General features: G+C 39.4%; 1 protein-coding gene across 1 annotated transcript in view; it reads left to right on the top strand.

Annotated features, from left to right (window-relative positions):
• Positions 1-18,446, top strand: part of PTDSS1 (phosphatidylserine synthase 1) — a 34,738-nt gene that overhangs the window by 6,311 nt on the left and 9,981 nt on the right. Inside the window, exons 3-11 of the mRNA XM_044424321.1 lie at positions 350-394; positions 2,151-2,275; positions 3,471-3,629; positions 6,486-6,637; positions 8,623-8,764; positions 9,805-9,917; positions 11,763-11,828; positions 15,979-16,078; positions 17,968-18,036. Coding sequence (XP_044280256.1) covers positions 350-394; positions 2,151-2,275; positions 3,471-3,629; positions 6,486-6,637; positions 8,623-8,764; positions 9,805-9,917; positions 11,763-11,828; positions 15,979-16,078; positions 17,968-18,036 — 971 coding nt within the window. The remainder of the gene's footprint in view (positions 1-349; positions 395-2,150; positions 2,276-3,470; positions 3,630-6,485; positions 6,638-8,622; positions 8,765-9,804; positions 9,918-11,762; positions 11,829-15,978; positions 16,079-17,967; positions 18,037-18,446) is intronic.

Genomic DNA, 18,446 nt, shown 5'->3' with positions numbered 1-18,446 from the left:
AAAACCCATTGGCTAGGGGTCACTTTTACTAACACAACATCAATGTCATAAATGGAATCGCAGTGCTGGAGACTGCTCTGCATGTGCACATGAAGTGTTGCTCCTGAGATGCCATAGTTATTTGTTCAGCTAGATTCTGTCAACATGCTCTGAGGATATGTGTGTTTATACAAAAACTAGCAGTCTACTTCCTTTATCCATGGCTTTACGTAATTTAAAACTTTTTTTTTTTTTTTTTGGTGAAGCTTGTTTACCGCTGGCATTTGGTTGACACATTAACATTTTTTTCTGATTATGTTAAGGCACACTGCTGCTATTCTTTCCTATCTGTAAGCATTTCTCTCCACAGGTCCTTTTACTCGACCACATCCTGCAATATGGCGCATGGTTTTTGGTAAGTCTTTTTAAGCTGTGCCTTCACACTATACTGAAGCACCAGATATTCTCTCCTTTGAACATTAAATTCTTTAGTTTATTATATTCCTTCTTGGCCATTGTAGAGGTACATCAATATCCTAATATTGTGAATTATTTATGTTCTTAATCTGTTCTTAAGCACATAAATATAAATGGAATGGTTCAGAATGAGCCTAACAGATAATTCTACTTATCATAGTGGAAATGGGCTTTCAACAATTTGGCACAAAGCCTAGGAGAAGGTTGTGCCCAACAGTAAAATTCTTTCTTTGTCCTCTCAGGAAAAGTTTAAATGTTCAAAATGCACTGGGATTTGTTTTTGTTTTTAATTAAGTTGGATCACATATAAAAAGGCATATAAAACACTTAAGAAAGACTTCCATATACACTAAAAAAAATCTTAAAGACAACACAGCATTTTAATAAGGATAGTAGTACAGTAGTAATAAAGTAACTACATGTACTGAGAGAGAGAGTCTGTAAGTATGTATGTATATACAGTACAGTTCTTAAAATAGTTTAGTTAGAAAGACAAAAAAACAATAAAAAGATTATTGAAGCTTAACATTTCTTGAGCTAACATTAAGCCCAACAGTAACTGATGATGGAGATGGGACTCCTTTATCCTTTAAAATTATCCCAATTGTAACTAACTCCACGTGACCCAAAACACTGACTTGTGTATCCTGGTTTTGCATAAGCATGGAAAACTACTGTAGTTTCACCACCACCATGGAACTAGTTCCCAGTTGGCTGCTCGTCATTTCCCCCCTCTTCCTTCCTTTTCCCTTCCTTCCTTCTTCCCTTCCTTTTCTTCCTTTCTTGCTATCTGGCTCCTGCGGGCACCAGCCTGTCACTTGTGCATGTGATGGGACTTCTGGGTTTGCTTGTTCATAAGTAAGTCTTGTTCTTAACTGGCATGTTCCTGACTGGAAGACTGGAAGTATTATATCCTGCCATTTCTACCCTTGCAAGGAACCCAAGGCAGCTTACATAATCCTCTTCCTTCTTTCTACTTTATTCTCACAACAGCCCTGTGAGGTAACTAAGGCAGAGAGCCAGTGAGTGGTACAAAGGCATCAGGCAAGCTTGATGGCCAAGTGAGGGTTAGACCCCATCTCTCAATTGTGAATAAACTATGGTGGTCAACTGTTAGAAGAATTGCTTAGTGCACAATCTCTCTTTTTCTCTTTTGTGTTGCTCATGTACCTAACTGTTTCATATTTTCGCATATGGTCCACGCCAGGGTTGGGGGAGAAAATCCACAGCCATGAGAAATAACATAAGCAAAGAAACTTGCAAAACTTGTTTAGTTTATGAATTCTACTTGCTTATTTTAATGTATTAATCTAAATTGTTCCTTCAACATTGAGATATATATTTATTTATTAGATTTCTACCTCACTTTTTTCCTATGAACTGAAATTGGCTTATATCAATTTCTTTACTCTGCTCTCAATCCTGTCCCCGCAACAACAACCCTGTGAAGTAGGTTGGGCTAAGAGTCTGTGGCTCAAAGTCACTCAGTTGGTTCCATGGCCGAGCAGGGACTTAGAACCCAGATCGTCTGAGTCCCAGTCCCACATGCTTAACCACTGCACCACACTGGTTCTCCAATGTGAGAACATTGCTTGTGTGTGTTTCGGATACTGCCTTTCAAACAAATATTTTCTATCCTCAACTTACCAAAAGCAGTATGAATTAAACATTTAATCTTAACTCTTTCCTTACAGGTTTGAGTGTTCTCTATTTTCTGTTTCTGGTGTTCCTGCTCTTTCTTAACTTTGAGCAGGTGAAATCGGTGATGTACTGGCTGGATCCTAATCTCCGATATGCAACGAGAGAAGCAGATATCATGGTGTGTATTGATAATGTTGTAGTGAAGGCTTTGGCACCTTTGTCCTTGTGCTCCTGTGTTGCTGTATTAGAAACGGAATAGCATGCATAAACCTTTGGAAGGGGATGGGAAATCATTCAGAATTCTTGTGCCATCTTTATAGAAAGATCAAATATCCTGCCATGTCATTCTAATAACTCTGACTCAAGAAAAGGATATACAGTTTGGTAGTCTCTAGATATGGAATATTTTGCATACAAGGAGGTGCTAAAAGGATAACCAAAATGATGAATAGGATTAAACATCTTCTTTAAGAGGAAGAATGAAGCTTTAGGGCCTTTGGAGCCAAACAAGAAGGTGCATTTTACAGTAATTTTCTCTTCATTCCAAATTTGTATAGTGTTCCTTAGTTCAGTTCAGTTTCATCTCATTTCATCTCCATTTGTTTTCCCCCCTCCTCTTTCTTGGAATGAGGTTACAAAGAAAAGGTCCATGAGCAACAGTACATGTTGCTCAGTACATATCCAAGTAGTGGTGGCAGCCTCATCATAGCCCAAACTGACGGCAGGTTTAGTGGTAGTTTTTATTTGCTACTTTTAAAAATAAACCTTTTTCTTGGTAGCAGTGACATCCAAGCAAGTCCAGATTGGGGTCATTGTTTTGTGAGTTAGGTATCGAAGTTCTGTGTGGCTGCTTGAATAAGGATTGCCAAGCAGTTATATGTTACCATAATTTATTTCAGTTGAATGATTTGGAGTGCAGTATTTGGGCTACCTTGATTTGAATTTTGCTTACTACAGAATAATAAATAAGCCCAGAAGTTATTTACTTTCAAGAATTTTTAAATAATGGAACCTTTTATGTTGTGAAAAATGGGTCATATGATGTAGTGAAGAGAAGGCTGTAGATTTAGATCATGCTAGGCTTTTTTTTAAAGAACAACTTAGCAGTCCTTGAAAGACAGACATATCCATGACTAATGCAAGAATATCTCTAGCATCTCTGTAAAGCTCAGTTACAGAAAACCATACTCTAGAAGAAAAGCATCTTCTAATATTTATTAAATAAGTAAATGATCTAGCAGGTTGCACTGTTATTTCCAAAATGTTTCCAGAGTATACTTCAGCTGCTGCTTGTGCATGCTCTTACTTTCTCTCTCATGCCTTCTCTCTTGCTCTCTCCATGTGCATCTCATTCCTTCTCCCTACATCAACAGGAATATGCTGTAAATTGCCATGTTATCACTTGGGAACGAATCCTCAGCCATTTTGACATTTTTGCTTTTGGACACTTCTGGGGCTGGGCAATGAAGGCTTTGTTGATTCGCAGCTATGGGCTGTGTTGGACCATTAGCATCACCTGGGAGCTAACTGAGGTAAGTTCTGCCTGTGCAGTGAAGAGACATTACTGCACAGAGCAGCTGAGTCTATTGGATACTTTGTGCCCACCAAAAATGTGCTGACAGCTGCATCCTGGCTGAAACTAAATACAAACCTTACAAAATGCCATTGTTCCAGGGAAGAAATTTATAGCTTTGGGATGGGATATGTTTATTCAGTCACTGATGTGGCTTTACCAGGCATTTGTTGACTTCTGCACACAGATGTCTGGGACGCCTAAGTCAGATTTATTTGGATGTTCAGGGCAGCATATCCAATTAAGGCTGCAATCCTAAACATGTTTAGATGGGAAGAAAATCCTGCAGTGCCCAGCATTCCCTGATAGCAAGCCAGCATTTTGCAGCCTGGCTGTCTAGGGAATGCTGGGAATTGTGGGACTTTGTTCTGCCTTAATGTGCATATAATAATTTCCTGTGTATCGGCTAGCTGGCTAGAGGAAAAGGCAGAGCACTAACTCCCACCTTAAAAAGATGCTTCAGGGGTCAGACTTGGGAGTACTACCTCAGAGCACCCTCCATCCACCTTTGCAGTGAGCATGGAAGGAACCCTACCCTGGAAGACCAACCTTGCGACCATTGTGGGCATTCCAGGAAGCCAGAAGGGGAAGAGTGAGGCTTCTCCAGAATACAGTGTGTCCTGGCCGCACCTCAGCCTCCAGGACCAAAGACTCCAGACAACCAAAATTGGCCATCTAAATATTTTGCAGAGTGGGAGAAGCATGGGGGTGACCTTTACCTCTATGCTTCTTCTGCCATCCATTGGAAATCCATAATCCTCTGAGTTCAGAGGATTGCCGGCTGCTACACTGGATTGTGCAGATACTCAGTTACTTGGCTATATAGTGAACAAACGTAGACTTTAGTATTACTGTATGGCAGGTGTAGAGAACCAGGAACCTTCCACATGTTTGACTACAATTCCCATTCTGCCTTACTGTTGGTCATGCTGGGTGGGGTTGAGGGAAGTTGTAGTCCAAAATATACTGGTTTGCCTACTCTTGCTATTGGATAGGTATAGTAAGTCTATTTCATTTATTAAAGCCAGAAATGGAGTTCTTATCCCTGTTGCAGCATATGATAATAAGGCATGCCTTTTAAGAATTTCAGACAAGTGATTTCACAATGGGACAACCATTTTGATATAACCTGAAAATATTCTCATATAATTAGGATATGGAAGTGCTTTTGTTCCTGTAATCTTTATCAACACACTGAAGTTTAGCATGGTTTCTGTTATTGAACATGAATGCCAAAACCAAAACGAGAATTTTTTTCATTATCTTTAGAAACTGCAGCTGTGTGTTCTTAGTCAAAAAGTATTAGGTTATATAAGAATAATCCTCCAGTGTAGGACAGGAATTAAGTAATGTGCACTTCCTGTTAGATCATGCTAGACACTTTAGCAAGCAGAATGAAATCTCTGCTGAGGGCTTGAAGCTATATGTGTTCCACAAATTCAAAGGGCAAATCAACTTGTTAATTTTCCAGCTAGTTAAATTTGATCAAGAAGCCCATGCTTGGAAAAAGTAACCTGCTTAAACCATCCCCTACATTTACTAGTTTTCTCTGCAGTACATTGACTGCATTTCAGTATAAAACCACTGGGGCCCTTTCCAATGGTGTCAGAAAGTGCTCGTTGTGTGACATACTGCATCTTTTCAGCATGCTTCCAGCAGTGAAAATGTGTTTACTGTTTCATACAGTAAACTTGCTCTTGTACTGTTTGTTCACACGTGTGCAGGCAAAATTCTGTGACAATCAATAGCACTTTGTGTTTAAGAAAGTGCACAGAGCTCTGTGGATCAGTGTCTCTTTGAGTGTACTGCATTGGTTCTTAAAGTCATAATGTTCCTAATGACCTGATCCAAAGTCTTACCCATGGGTGTTTGATGGTATGACATACTTGGCAGGCACTTCAGAGCAATGTTTCTCTGACAGTTTAAGACTGTGGAGTACAAATACAGAGAATTGCTGAATTCAGTCTCTCAAGGAATCCTTCCATTCACAAACTGAATATTTGCTAGAAGACTATGATTATTGTTGAGCAGTATGGTGCTAAGTCACGCTTGCATTTGGAAGCCATAGTTTGATCTTTGAATAAATTCTGTATATAACTTTTGAATACTTGTTAAGCATAATTGTGAAGATGAATCAATACATACTGAAGCACAGGGGATGCTTAAGATATAGAAGGCATAGCAGATGCTGCTTCCATCACTGTTCAAATTCATTTTTAATTTCCTATCTGTGCTAGCTTGTACAAAAGAGTTACAGTGCGTATGCACAGGATATGATCCCATAGGGATGCCTATAAGCCTCTTGTGCAGCATGGAAGAGGCCTCCCTGCTGCTGCACTTGGCAACCATTTCTGTCCTTCTAGTCTTGGAGGGGCAAGGAAAGAGGACTGAGCAGCTTCACGGTGCGCCTTGTATCCTAGCCACTCCACTCTCCTCCCCTTCTTATCCCCAAAATGTTTCCTTTACTGCTCTCAGAAGATGTTTCCTTGACCTTGGAGAGTAGCTAGTGTTCTTTCCATGCTGGCTTGAAGAGGATTATTCCTAGCTCTGAGCTTGGAGCACTTCCTCCAACAGCCTTGGTAATCAAAAAATAATCATGATGCCAGATTTAAAAGGGTAAATTTAATGGAAAATAGCAGCACGAACTGATCTAGAGCCCTTTGAAATCACAGGTTGATAGTCTTGGGTCCAATTCAGCTGTAATATGAGAACTATTTTCAGCACCTGTAATTTTATAACATAGGATGTTTATGTTTAAGAAATATCTTTGTCTTTATGAATTTCTCACCCAGAATATTTTTGCTGTATTTCATAGCTGTTCTTTATGCACCTGCTGCCTAATTTTGCTGAATGCTGGTGGGATCAAGTTATTTTGGATATCCTACTGTGCAATGGGGGTGGCATCTGGTTGGGCATGGTGGTTTGCCGTTGGCTGGAGATGAGGACCTATCACTGGGCAAGCTTCAAGTAAGTTTCAAATATGATGATACTGCTATATGAAATAAACTGCTATATGAAATAAACATTTGGAAGGTTGTGAAGTTTGGAACTTGTCCAATCACTGGCCATCATCCTATAGTTCCTAGAGATTATCTGGGCATCCATAGGATTATTCAGATGCCCAGCTCCAAATTTGGAGCATCTTCTCTTTCCAATGCAGCCAGTACAAAAGGAACTATCCTAGCTACTTTCCAGCATCAGGAAAATGATCTCAGAGAGGGGTTAAAGGGGGGCATTTGGGAGGTTAGGAGGACATGAGACTGGAGCAGCTGTCTGGAAGCTGCTCCAGCCCTCTTCCCTCTTGCTCTGAAACAGCTTTATTAGATGACTGAAAAAGCCTCTGCTGCTTCTCCTGCTCTGCAGTGGATGCCCATAAACTTCCATGTTCTGAGGCTTATGGGTATCTCCATAGGACTTTGCCATAAATGTACTAATGCTAGTATTTTTGAATTCCCAATAATATGAAGAATGCTAAAAATGTATGGATTTGCTAGGATTTGTAACTCAGAGCTGTCCAAAATCTTAAATGGCATGTTAATGTTACTTATGTAGGCTGGAATCACAAGAACATACAGACCTATTTTTTGTGCAAGTTTTCTGCCAGGAATGGCTCTTCTTTCCTTCCTTCCTTCCAAGCAGATCAGAACAACAGACTTTCTAATGAAAGTCTTTATTATGTTAAAGCTGGCCAGCCAGGCTGGCTTTGTGAAAACGAAGATGAGAATTGCAGAAGTCATTAACAAAAGACACAAGCAAAGTTAGGATACAGGTCATTAATGATACAAAGTTGATTCCAAACGAAAAACCTTTCCTCCCTTCAAAACCAAAAAAAAACCCTGGCTCTGCCTTCAAGGTGGATAATGCTTTACCATTCACCAAAAACATCAGACATTATTCAATTGGTCTGCCCTCTTAACCTGGCATAATTGGACTAATGATGTGAAGTCCACCCCCACTGAGCTCAGTTTGCTAGAGATTTGCTAGAAATTTGCTAGAAATTCACACTGAACTTTGAAACTGTCTGATTCTCAACAACTGCCTGTCTTACCTCTGGGTCCATTGGACTTGGCATCTCAGATGTGAATTCCAACCCTGTTTCTTCTATTTCTGAACCAGAATCCTAGTTTTTGAAGGCTGTATTATTGGAAGAGTGGGAAGAGCCCAGTCCTAAAATTTATTGGAAGAGCCCAGTCCTAAAATTTTATATAAGTATTTGTTTATACAAGCTTTTCCTCCATAGCCAATTTCGCTCTTAGAACAGTTTACAAGATTTTAAAAATTTACAATTCCTAAATCAGTGTGGGTACTGTGATTTTCTTAAAAATCCACTTCCCTGTGATGTTCATGGATTATGACAGTGTTCACAGATTACAATGTTTTGTTTTATTTATATCCAGAAAAGTAAATAAAGAGTAGTAACTTGTGATCTTCATTTTTAATTCCCATCAGCAACCTTATTACTTCTTCGGCTATACCTACCTGGAAGGAAGCCTTGTTAAATCCAGTAGGGCTTACTTCTGATGTAAAGTATTGTGCAGTTAATCATATAACCAAATATATGATTCAACTGTATAAACAACTTTCCAAATTGCTACCCACAAGCACACAAACTAGATCTTTACTCTGTGATTTTATGTTAATATAATCCAAATAATTTTAAAGGAAGACAGCTCTTTCTTGATTTTTAACCACGCTATAATGAGTATTAGAGAACTTGCACATAAGAGTGAAACTGTACTAAACAGTTTCTTGTGTGTGAACAAAAGCCCACAGCTGCTTGCTTACTTAGAATAGTTACAGAGGTCCTCTTCTTAGTGCAGAGTTTCCTGCAATGTGCATGGAGCCTCTTGCTGCAAATGGCAATGGTAGAACCATGTTGTATTGTGACTTGATATATAGGAATGCACGTTTCTTCCCTTCTCTTTTAACACTTGCCGTTTATTTGCTTTCAGAGACATTCACACCACTACAGGCAAAATCAAGAGAGCTGTATTACAGTTCACTCCAGCAAGCTGGACTTACGTTCGCTGGTTTGATCCCAAATCTTCATTTCAAAGAGTAGCAGGAGTATACCTCTTCATGATTATTTGGCAGGTAAAAAGCAAAATAAATAAATTAATATAAATCGTATGGCACATTCACATCACACTTAAAAACACAGGCATAAAAATATGTCATATAAAATCTAAAATGGTATAAACATGTCTAAATTACAAATATAATTTTTGCTTTGTTTGTCACAGCCAGGAAATCAGCAAACTCTCCTTCATAAGCTCTATTTTGGCACTCTGTCACTATATATTGGATAGTATGTCTTTTACTTACCCCCGGAAGTAAGATGAAACATTGCCCATCTCCAAGAAGATTTGAAGATCTCTGATAATTCTCAGCTTCCAATACTGAATGATATAGACTGTTTAGAGCAGGGGTCTCAAACTCGCGGCACGCGGGCCACTTGCCGGGACGGGTGGGGCACGGGGGAGGGGCCCTGCGGCCTTCAAAGTGCCGGCGGCGCCTGGGCCGGCCACGGGATGAATGGCCTACCACCACCGCGGTGGTGGAATACTTCATGCGGCCCAGCCTCACCCAGACTCTACTTCCAGCGGCCCCCAGGTAAGTTGAGCTTGAGACCCCTGGTTTAGAGCAAAATGGGTTGAGATATGGACACCCAGCTACTTCTACTGCTAAGGCACTTGTAGAAGATGATACAAATATTCACAGGATATGGAAATACCACTGGATGGAAAACTGTCCCCCACATTGTCATAGTCTGGGTATAATAAACTGCATTACATTGGTCAAGAAAAGTAGAGAAGCTTCACAAATTGTATGGCTCCAATATACCGAAACGCAGAGAGAGAGAAGGATGGAAGGGAGAAAAGGGAGGAGAACTGGTATTTCTGTCTCCAAAATGGAGGCATTTAAACCCATTGATTTACCCAGCAAATCAAAATACTATTATTCTATTGGCGAGTTCATAATTAATGCAGAAAGAAACACCACAGATCCTGCATAAGGTGTACCCACAGTGCCACGCAGTATAAGCAGGTTACTAAAGAAGAGTCCTGTCAGCGCTGTTTATTCAGAATGTACAATGTTTGCAATGTTGTTCTTTTCTTCTTGCCCCTTTTTAGTTGACTGAACTGAACACATTTTTCTTGAAGCATATCTTTGTTTTCCAAGCAAGTCACCCATTAAGTTGGGGTAGGATCCTTTTCATTGGAATAATTACAGCACCAACTGTGAGGTAATATATTTCTTTGTTTCACCTTGGTTGGCTTGGTAAAAGTGGCTTGGAAACATGACTGAGTTGTAGCTTTAGAGTGACTAGAAGGGATTAGCACTGTCCCTTAATGTCTTAGCTGTTACTGGCAAAAAGCAAGCCTCTATCTAGCCCTCGAGCTGCTCGGGTTACAGCGTTGGTTTGGACATAGCACTAAATCATCATTTAGCATCACATGGAAAAGCATCAGCAGGTTTCATGCTTGGCCACTCCCCTCATTGGCACACCCGTGAGACTGGAAGACACTTCTACCTTTGAGTTTTTCGTTATTTTGAAATTGAGGTAACTCTGGTTGATTTTAAACAAGACACAGTAAAATCCTGCCTTATTTGAGTTCTGATGTAACAAGAAAGTCTAGTTGTTTTAAAATAGAAAACAAATGCTTCTGATCTCCATCACTGCAGCAACACTGGAGGAGGGGAAGAGTGGGGAGCACATGAACCCGAGACTAGCTAAAGCATGTCCTGCTACGTTGTGATTTATTGGTATGTCCAAAGAGACCCATATGGTAAAGTGTAGGCAGCATTCTCCCCTGGGGCTCAGGAAGATGTTAGGCAGTTAGATAACACAAAATGTATCGGACAGCTTGTATTAATATTTGGTGGTTCCAACAATTCTTTGCTTCCTGTTCACACAATGCTGGTCTGAACCAGCATTGCCATATTGCCATTTCTGAACATAGTTCTTGCTCACATTCAGATCACATAATTCTGGGTAGTGCAGCCTCATGCAGAAGAGAGTCCCACTGTGTTCATTGGAGAATACTCCCAGTCAAGTGTCCAAACAATTGCAAGCTTTAGTTTCCTTTATTCAAAAGATACCAGTCCTCATTTGGAACAGCTTTCCAATCCTAAGTCCACTTATCTAGGATCAAGTCTCACTAAATGCAAAAGAACTTACTACTTAGTATATAAGTTACTTACATACTTAGTATATTGCACAGTTTATGTCTGAACATGGTTTTCTCCTTTCCTCACTCAAATCTCAGGAGATTTTTTTAACACAAGAAACAACTTCAAAAAGACCCTTAACTAAAATAAATTAACAAATACATAAAATTAAAAATTAAATTTGCTATTTAAAGTTAGAACTGTGTATACTTTGTGCCCTTCTGCATTTCAGTAAACCAAGAGATTCCAGTGGCATGCTACCTGACTTTTCTGCGTACTTTTTCATTCTCAGTTGTACATCTCTCTTCACTGTATAATTTACCAGATTTCAGCACCTGTTATACAAATGCTGTGTTAGCTTGACAGTTAAGATTATATATAAAGACATTTACTGGTCATGCAGGGAACCTCTCTTTTTGGCTTTCAGTGTGATTGCTTGTTTATTTTGTTGGCAGTCATCCTAGATCAGGGCTCATGGGCCTAATCCAGCCTGTGAAGCCTCCTTGGGTTCTTCCAAGGCCTGACCCCTGAAAGAATTCTCTTTGGAGTGAGTGCCCACTGTTAAGTCTCAGGGTGGAGAAAACACTTGGGATGCAGGCCAGTGGGAGCTCGGCCAGCTCTTGGAAGAGCTGCTGCACCGTCTAGCTAAAGGCCAAATTGCTTTTCGGGGCACCCTGAGTAGCCAAGCCCCTGCCACCCCTGCGAAAGGCTAAAATGGTGGGCAAAGAGGCAGGGGCAGTGATGGCTTCTGGGGGGGGGGGTTGGTTACACTCACCATCTGCCCTGTGGAGTGCCCAGCAGTGGTAGTGGTTGTGAATCCTCTTTGTTGTGCATTCCTGTCCTAGAAGCCTCACTTAATATGTAATTATATGTTGTTTCACTGCTTTTCCCCTTCTTTTTTGTCCATTTCTTGTTCCAGACAGTACTATGCTTACCTTACAGACACACAGTGCAAACGGGTAGGAACTCAGTGTTGGGTGTTTGGGTAAGTTTTTGTTGTGGCTACAAGTGTTCAGACTCTTTGATGCAATGCAGTAAGAAGAGAAAACTTTGCTCCCCAAGGCTCCTTGAGAAGAGAAACTTTGTTTTATATATTTCTTACGTTTATTTTTTGTCTGCCTTGGGTGGAATGCAGGACGGCATGTGTAGGATTCCAGATAGATTCCTTAACCAGACCATGATGCAAAGTTGCTGTTGCTTGTTTTCAGAGCATGGACTGAGGCTGACAAATAGCTTAGAAGTTTGTTTTCTTCCAAACAGTCTCTAGAAACAAATCTCAGATTCTTACTGCCTCAAATTTAAGTTACAATTTTAAGCTTTAATTTTAACCCTATTCAAATGCAACCCTATGCATGTACAGACAGAAGAATATCCCACAACTCACATCATTCCCCAACCGTCATAGGTTTTCACCCTAAGTTATTGTTTTCCTTACCTATCGTTTTTGCCATCTTGCAACAGCTTGACTGGTTCTGCTCGTGACACTATGTAGCATGGATTATCTGTTGAAACTGGGTGGATGATGACATTGGTGTGTGAAATAATCTGGCTTGGGCTGAGCTCGATAATTTTGAGGCTATTTCTAGTTTTCCATAATCCTCTTGAATCTATTGTGTGTTCTGTCTCTTGCACACAAACAAAATCAGAGGAAAGGAAACAGATCAGAGTAAAAACATCAAAGACTTTCAAAGGAATTTTTTTTCCTATCATGAAGTTACAGAAATAGCAGTGTTCAGATCAGTACAGTCTGCCCTTGTAGGGAAGGTCGTGCTGAGCTAATAGGAGCTGTGGGACTCCTGCTTCACGCCTTTGGCAAATGTTAAACAGTTTAATGTCAACTGTGGACTTGGCCTTGTTCAGGAACATTTCGCTGTCGTCACTTGCTCTGTGTCTGATCCATCTTCAAAGTCTCATTCTAAATGTCGTTCAAACAGCTAACATTAGTTCCACTTCAAACCAAAAAAAGGAGACTCTTTCCAAATATATCATTACCCTGAATAATATTTTTCAACTATAATACTGTCATTTTTTTGGTGCCCAAAAAGTTCAAATGACACTCCTCTCCCACTAATTGATCTAAGAACATAAGAGCCCTGCTGGATTATACCAGAAACCCGTGTAGGCCAGCATTCTGTTCCCACTCTCCCAGTCCATGGTTCTGGTCAGCTTGTACCCATAGCTGCAAGCCACCGTGGACAGATGGTGTCACATGACATGGTAGGACAAGTTCTGGCAAGGGTTATGCTCACTCCTTTGGCATAAAGGTAGACGTTTCCCCTTGACGTACAGCAGGAAAAATAAGCCACTGCAGTTTATTTTTGTGATTGTGTGAACTGTTTCTAATGTTGGCAATAAAATCTAGTCATTATGACTACTGGGCATTGATAGGTTAGAAAGTCATCTTATGTACACCTTGATGAAATGCAAGGAGGTGTGTGAGGACCATGGCATCTATTGAGACTTGTGATTTGATCTCTTTTAACCTGAAGATGTTGAATGAATTTCTCCATTAATGCAAGTTCCCAAAGTTTCTTTTTCCATATTTTAAGAGAAAATTCATTTGCTGCTTTCCTGTTAGAAGCTATAACCAATCTGGCTCCATTCAGAAAAAAATCAAGTTCAATTTATGCCTTATTTGTGTATTAGAGTCCATATAAAGATAGTGCTATATCTTTCTGTGTAGTCTCACTGGCTAAAGCAGACCATTGCACCAGTGAAGAGTCCCACCACAAATGCAGGTGATGCCTGTGGTGGCTCCATATCTCCAATTTTATGGAGGTACCAGAGTGTTGCTTTAGTGATGTAATGTATTATCTTCAGTACACTTTTCCCCCCTCTATGACAGATCATGGGGGAGGAGGCTGTCAGTGGCTGCCAGCCTTTCTGGCTTTGTGCGACCTCCTTTACCTGAGGTAGCAGGTCTGCCGTGCACCAGTTGCTGAAGAGCTTGGTCAGGTGGAGGTCTTGCACCCATCCTGCTTGAGGTATCCTATGGGTACCATGTGTATGGAGTGCTGGACTAGACGGACCTCTGGTCTGATCCAGCATGATTTTTCTTACATTCTTAAGCCTCAGTATGTAATGGTAACCACAATATTTGCACTGAACCTAGTTTTGGTAATAGCATTTTCCGCGTCTTAACATTTGCTCAGGTAAAGTCAAAGGTAATGTTTGAAATACAAGTGTTAATTTTGGTAATGATTTCATTATAATCACCATAATTATTCCAACCATTTTAAGCTCAGTTTGGACAGTTGTTTCAGTGTTTGTTTAATATATTCAGTACTGGTTGCTAATTTAATTTTATCATTTTTGACAGATAAACTGGTGTAATTACTCCTAAATATTTTCATATCTTAGTCACCATGGGTATTTCTGTTTTTATTCCCAAAACTAAGTACTTTCTATTAACCAAGTTTATACACAAACTGCTAGTTTTTCTGTAGTGGATTTGCATTCCTGCCTCTTCTCCAAAGTGTTTTATTACCTGCACTGTCATTGTTAACCTCCTAATAGGATTTGATAGTATTAAAAAAATATCATCTGCAAACAAATTAATAAAATTTGGTTGTGTGTTAACTTGAATCCTTTTGGTCAATGGAGACCTGCAAAGTAAGTTTGCTAATGGTTCAGCAGAAAAGGCCAACCCCCCCCCCCCCAAAAAAACAAACAAGTAAACCAACCAACCAACCAAAACAAATTCAACCTGGAATAGAAGAAAACTTCACTGGTCCTCTAGTTAATCCTAACTGGAGCAGGGATGGGGTGTATTCTTTATGTTCTAAAGACTGCTATATTTTGAAAGCATAATTAAGAACAATTGTGAAATCTATCTCCCATCATCGCATGCTTGTTCAAGGCCGGTAAACAAGGCTATACTAGCTTATCAAAGTTTTAGCTACATCTTATGATGTTATAGCATTAGAATTAAAATATTTGGTTATACTTTTTGACTCAAAAGTTATCTTTCCTATTAGGTTCTTTACTGAGATTATATTATGTCTGAGTGTTTATTTATTTATTTGAGATATTTCTAGGCTGTCCATCACTCTGCGTCTCTGGACGGCTCATGGTGGTTACTGTTGCAGAAATTTCTTGTTATTCCCTAACAAGCCAACAGGAATGTCATTCCCATTGGCTAATCATTCCATATTTCTCTTTTCAATCATAAGTCCCTATGCTGTGAAAAGTCACATGCTATTCAAAATCATTCATGCAATGACATCAGACAACAATAAAAAAGATTGTACTACAATGAAACCATATAAGAAGAAAAAAGCAAAGGAAGCAAATGCTTTTGAATGGCCAACATAACAGTTTTGCTCATCTTTGAGCAGGAAGCTATTTGGCGTTTTCTTGACAGAGCTCCGAAGGCCCGGTTATGAGCGCTTCTTCATAGAATAATGCACCTTCTCATAAAATGATAAGTCAAGCAGAATCTTATCTTATGTGCTGTGGTGGCTCCCATGGAAGAAGGTGTTCATTGTTGCTTTCATACCAACTTCTTTTTGTCTCTCAAGGGGTTTTCTTAACAGGAGATGCCATAGGTTGACTTTATGACTAAATTATCATTGCCTGTATTTGCATTTTTTAAAAAGTTCTTTTTTACTTCTGCAAATCTCTATTTTACCCCAAGCGTGCTGATACTTCCCTCTTGTTTCTTAGCAACCTTGTTTCGCTTACAACCCTGGTGGCACACACCACCAGTGTTTTTTGTGGGAAGGAGTGATGACAATATGGTATATTCTGGTCTTTAAAAAGAGACTTTTGTAATGGATATTAAAATTCTGGTCAATGTAGGGTTACATTGCAAATTACATTGCAAATTACAATGCAAATTTTACCAATGCATAAAATGTTTCTATGGAACCATCCATAAAGTACATTGTGGGAAGAAAGAGAGCAAGTGTAACAAAATGGGAATATTTATTAAAAGAGGGAGAAGTGAGGCAAACATAGAGGTGTAGTTTAAAAAATGTTAAAGGTCCAGACTACTTTATAGATGGTCACCAAATCTTGCTTTTCCCTCCCTAAAAAAAGTATGGTAAAAAACTGAATAATGCTGCAAAAGAAAATACTGTAAAATGTGTTGTGTGTAACTAAAAACATTATATTTCTTTTGTCATTGCCTCAAGAGTTATTGGTTTCCTTGAAGCTATTGTATGCATCAAATTTGGTCAAGAACTCTTCTCCAAAACACAAATATTGTATGTGGTGTTTTGGCTCCTTTGTGTGGTAAGCACCTTTTTCTTTTATTTTGCACACATGTTTCAGAACTTTTGTTATATTAAGGATTAACTATAATGTTTACTTCCCAGTGGTTGCTGTTTCCTTCTAGTATTTATTTTTAGATTGATTTTTTAAAAAGAGTAATTGGCTAACAAGGTGCAGCTCCTTGTTACTTTTTAAATTCATACCGGTAAGTATCCCAACTTCAGATGGAAATGTCATCTTACAAAGGGTACTCTCCATCTTCTCTCATATTACAGAGAATGTATCTTAAGATATTGTCTGCTTTGAAGTGCATGTCATCTAGGAAAAAGGAAAATACAGAACTATTGAGTTTCTCATACACAAATGTAATATATAAACTGATTATTTGATAGACCAAGGCTGCAAGCCTGTCAACACTTACCTTTAAGTAATCTCACTGAACTACACGAGACGGAACTTTCTGCTGGACATGCATAGCACTGCACTGTTACTCTCATCTGACGGACTCAGTTTTTTTCAATTGGGTACAAGCCTAACTTGTTTGATTTGATGGCACTTTTATTCATGGTGGGTTTAATTTTTAAAGATTTTTGTTTTCTGCCCTTCAAACTTCAACAGTGATAGCGGCAATAACAACAACAACAAAAATAATAATAATAATAAAAAAATACAGTTTGAAACAGCCTAAAAATAGCAATAGAGTAACCTTTTCTATGAACTTTTCATGTGTGTTCCTAAATATATTTCCAGTTTTTCTTCCAAGGGAAATTGTACAATCTGCACAAAGCCAAAAGATCTTTCAGGCAGTGGTTTCTAACCATTTGAGCACTGTGGGACAGAGTGAGAAGTATTCCAAGATCAGCCTGTATCTTGGATACAGGCAGATCTTGGTGTACCTGGATCTTGGACTAAGGTCCCAGGAGCTCAAAATGAAATGCCATCCACTGGAAATGAGACTTGCTTCCTGGCCCCACTGCTGATGTCATGCAACTTCCACCCCACCTTCTGGGCATCTGCAGACAGATGTAAATATCTGCAAAGGCAAAACGTATATGTGTGTACTGACTATGTGGAGTTTTCCTGGATATAGCTGTATATATGAAGAGTTCCCCATCACAGTCAACACATAAACATCCAAGTGGCAAGGTTGTGAGGTACACAGTAAAGTGTATGGAGCTAGTAGTCATGTTCCTACCCACCCCATCCATATATTAGCCCTGGAACTCTCCACACTTGGAATCCTTTTATTGAAGACAAAAGGAATGTGGAGGTAAAGGTCACCTCCATGGTCCCCCATTTCAGCTCTCTAAATGTCACACCTTAGAGCACGAGGGAAGAAGGCTGAAGCACCGGCAGGATACTTCATGTTGTGTCAGTATCTGTCCCCTTCCCTTCCCACCCCATGCTCTTGGCACCTCACAGATACAACCAACTCTTTTCACACAGCTCTGAGACTCAGCCATGAGGTTGGAATGCTTTTGCAACCTCAGAGTTTGGTTTCCAGAAACTCCTAGTGACTGTCGGATTGCGCTGTAATAAACTTTATGCCTGAATAGTCTTACATATGTATGTGCTGTATGACTTTATCTAGACTGCAAAATTAAGCTGTGGAGAAAGCTAAGGATTTCTAACAGAATTTCAGTCTCCTCATTATTTGCAGTTTTAGGATTCTTTGGTGGAAGGCAGCTCATTGAATACGGCATAAAATTAATCAAGCTTGTAATGGAAATGTTCCTATGTTAATATTAAAAAATGAGCCTCAATTTTTGTTGTACTTTGTTCTCCTCCATTGAACAGTAATATTGCACAAACAGTGCATTGTAAGCCACCTTGGGAGGTACTTATTGAAAGAAAGGTACACATCCTTTAAGGATTAAAGTTTCTTTTCCTTTCTTCTTCCAATGTTGCAGGCTGTTACTACTTTCCTATGTTTGTATGGAATGGTTTGGTATGCAGACCACTATGGACAACGAGAAAAGGTAATGCATGTAGGAAATGCTAAATTTAGCACAAGGCACATTTTTGAATTCTAGAACATTTGCTTCTGTGTGTGCCATATAAAAGAACTGTTGCCCAAGCTTGTTGAGCTGAAGCTGACTTCATTTCAGGTTCTTGTAGTAAGAGGCACAAAACTTTCATTATGAAACGAGTGGTCAAGATTCTTAATAAAATGTATAGAAATGACAATTAGAAATTACAAAGAGAGCACAGTAAGTTGTAAGACAACTTTAAGAATAGATTCAGATCTTATCATAATAGGGCAGTGTTAGCAACATGGATCAAACTTTTTTCTTTAACAATAGGATTACTGCCTTCAGCCTACATGATTTAACTGCACAGGTCCATTTATTGGATAGGTAGTGAAGGATAAATTTATTCTTTGCCACTG

Source organism: Varanus komodoensis, unplaced genomic scaffold (assembly GCF_004798865.1).
Source record: "Varanus komodoensis strain SLA01 unplaced genomic scaffold, ASM479886v1 scaffold14_1, whole genome shotgun sequence".
Classification (NCBI taxonomy): domain Eukaryota; kingdom Metazoa; phylum Chordata; class Lepidosauria; order Squamata; family Varanidae; genus Varanus; species Varanus komodoensis.
This window is presented reverse-complemented; position numbering and strand designations above follow the sequence as displayed.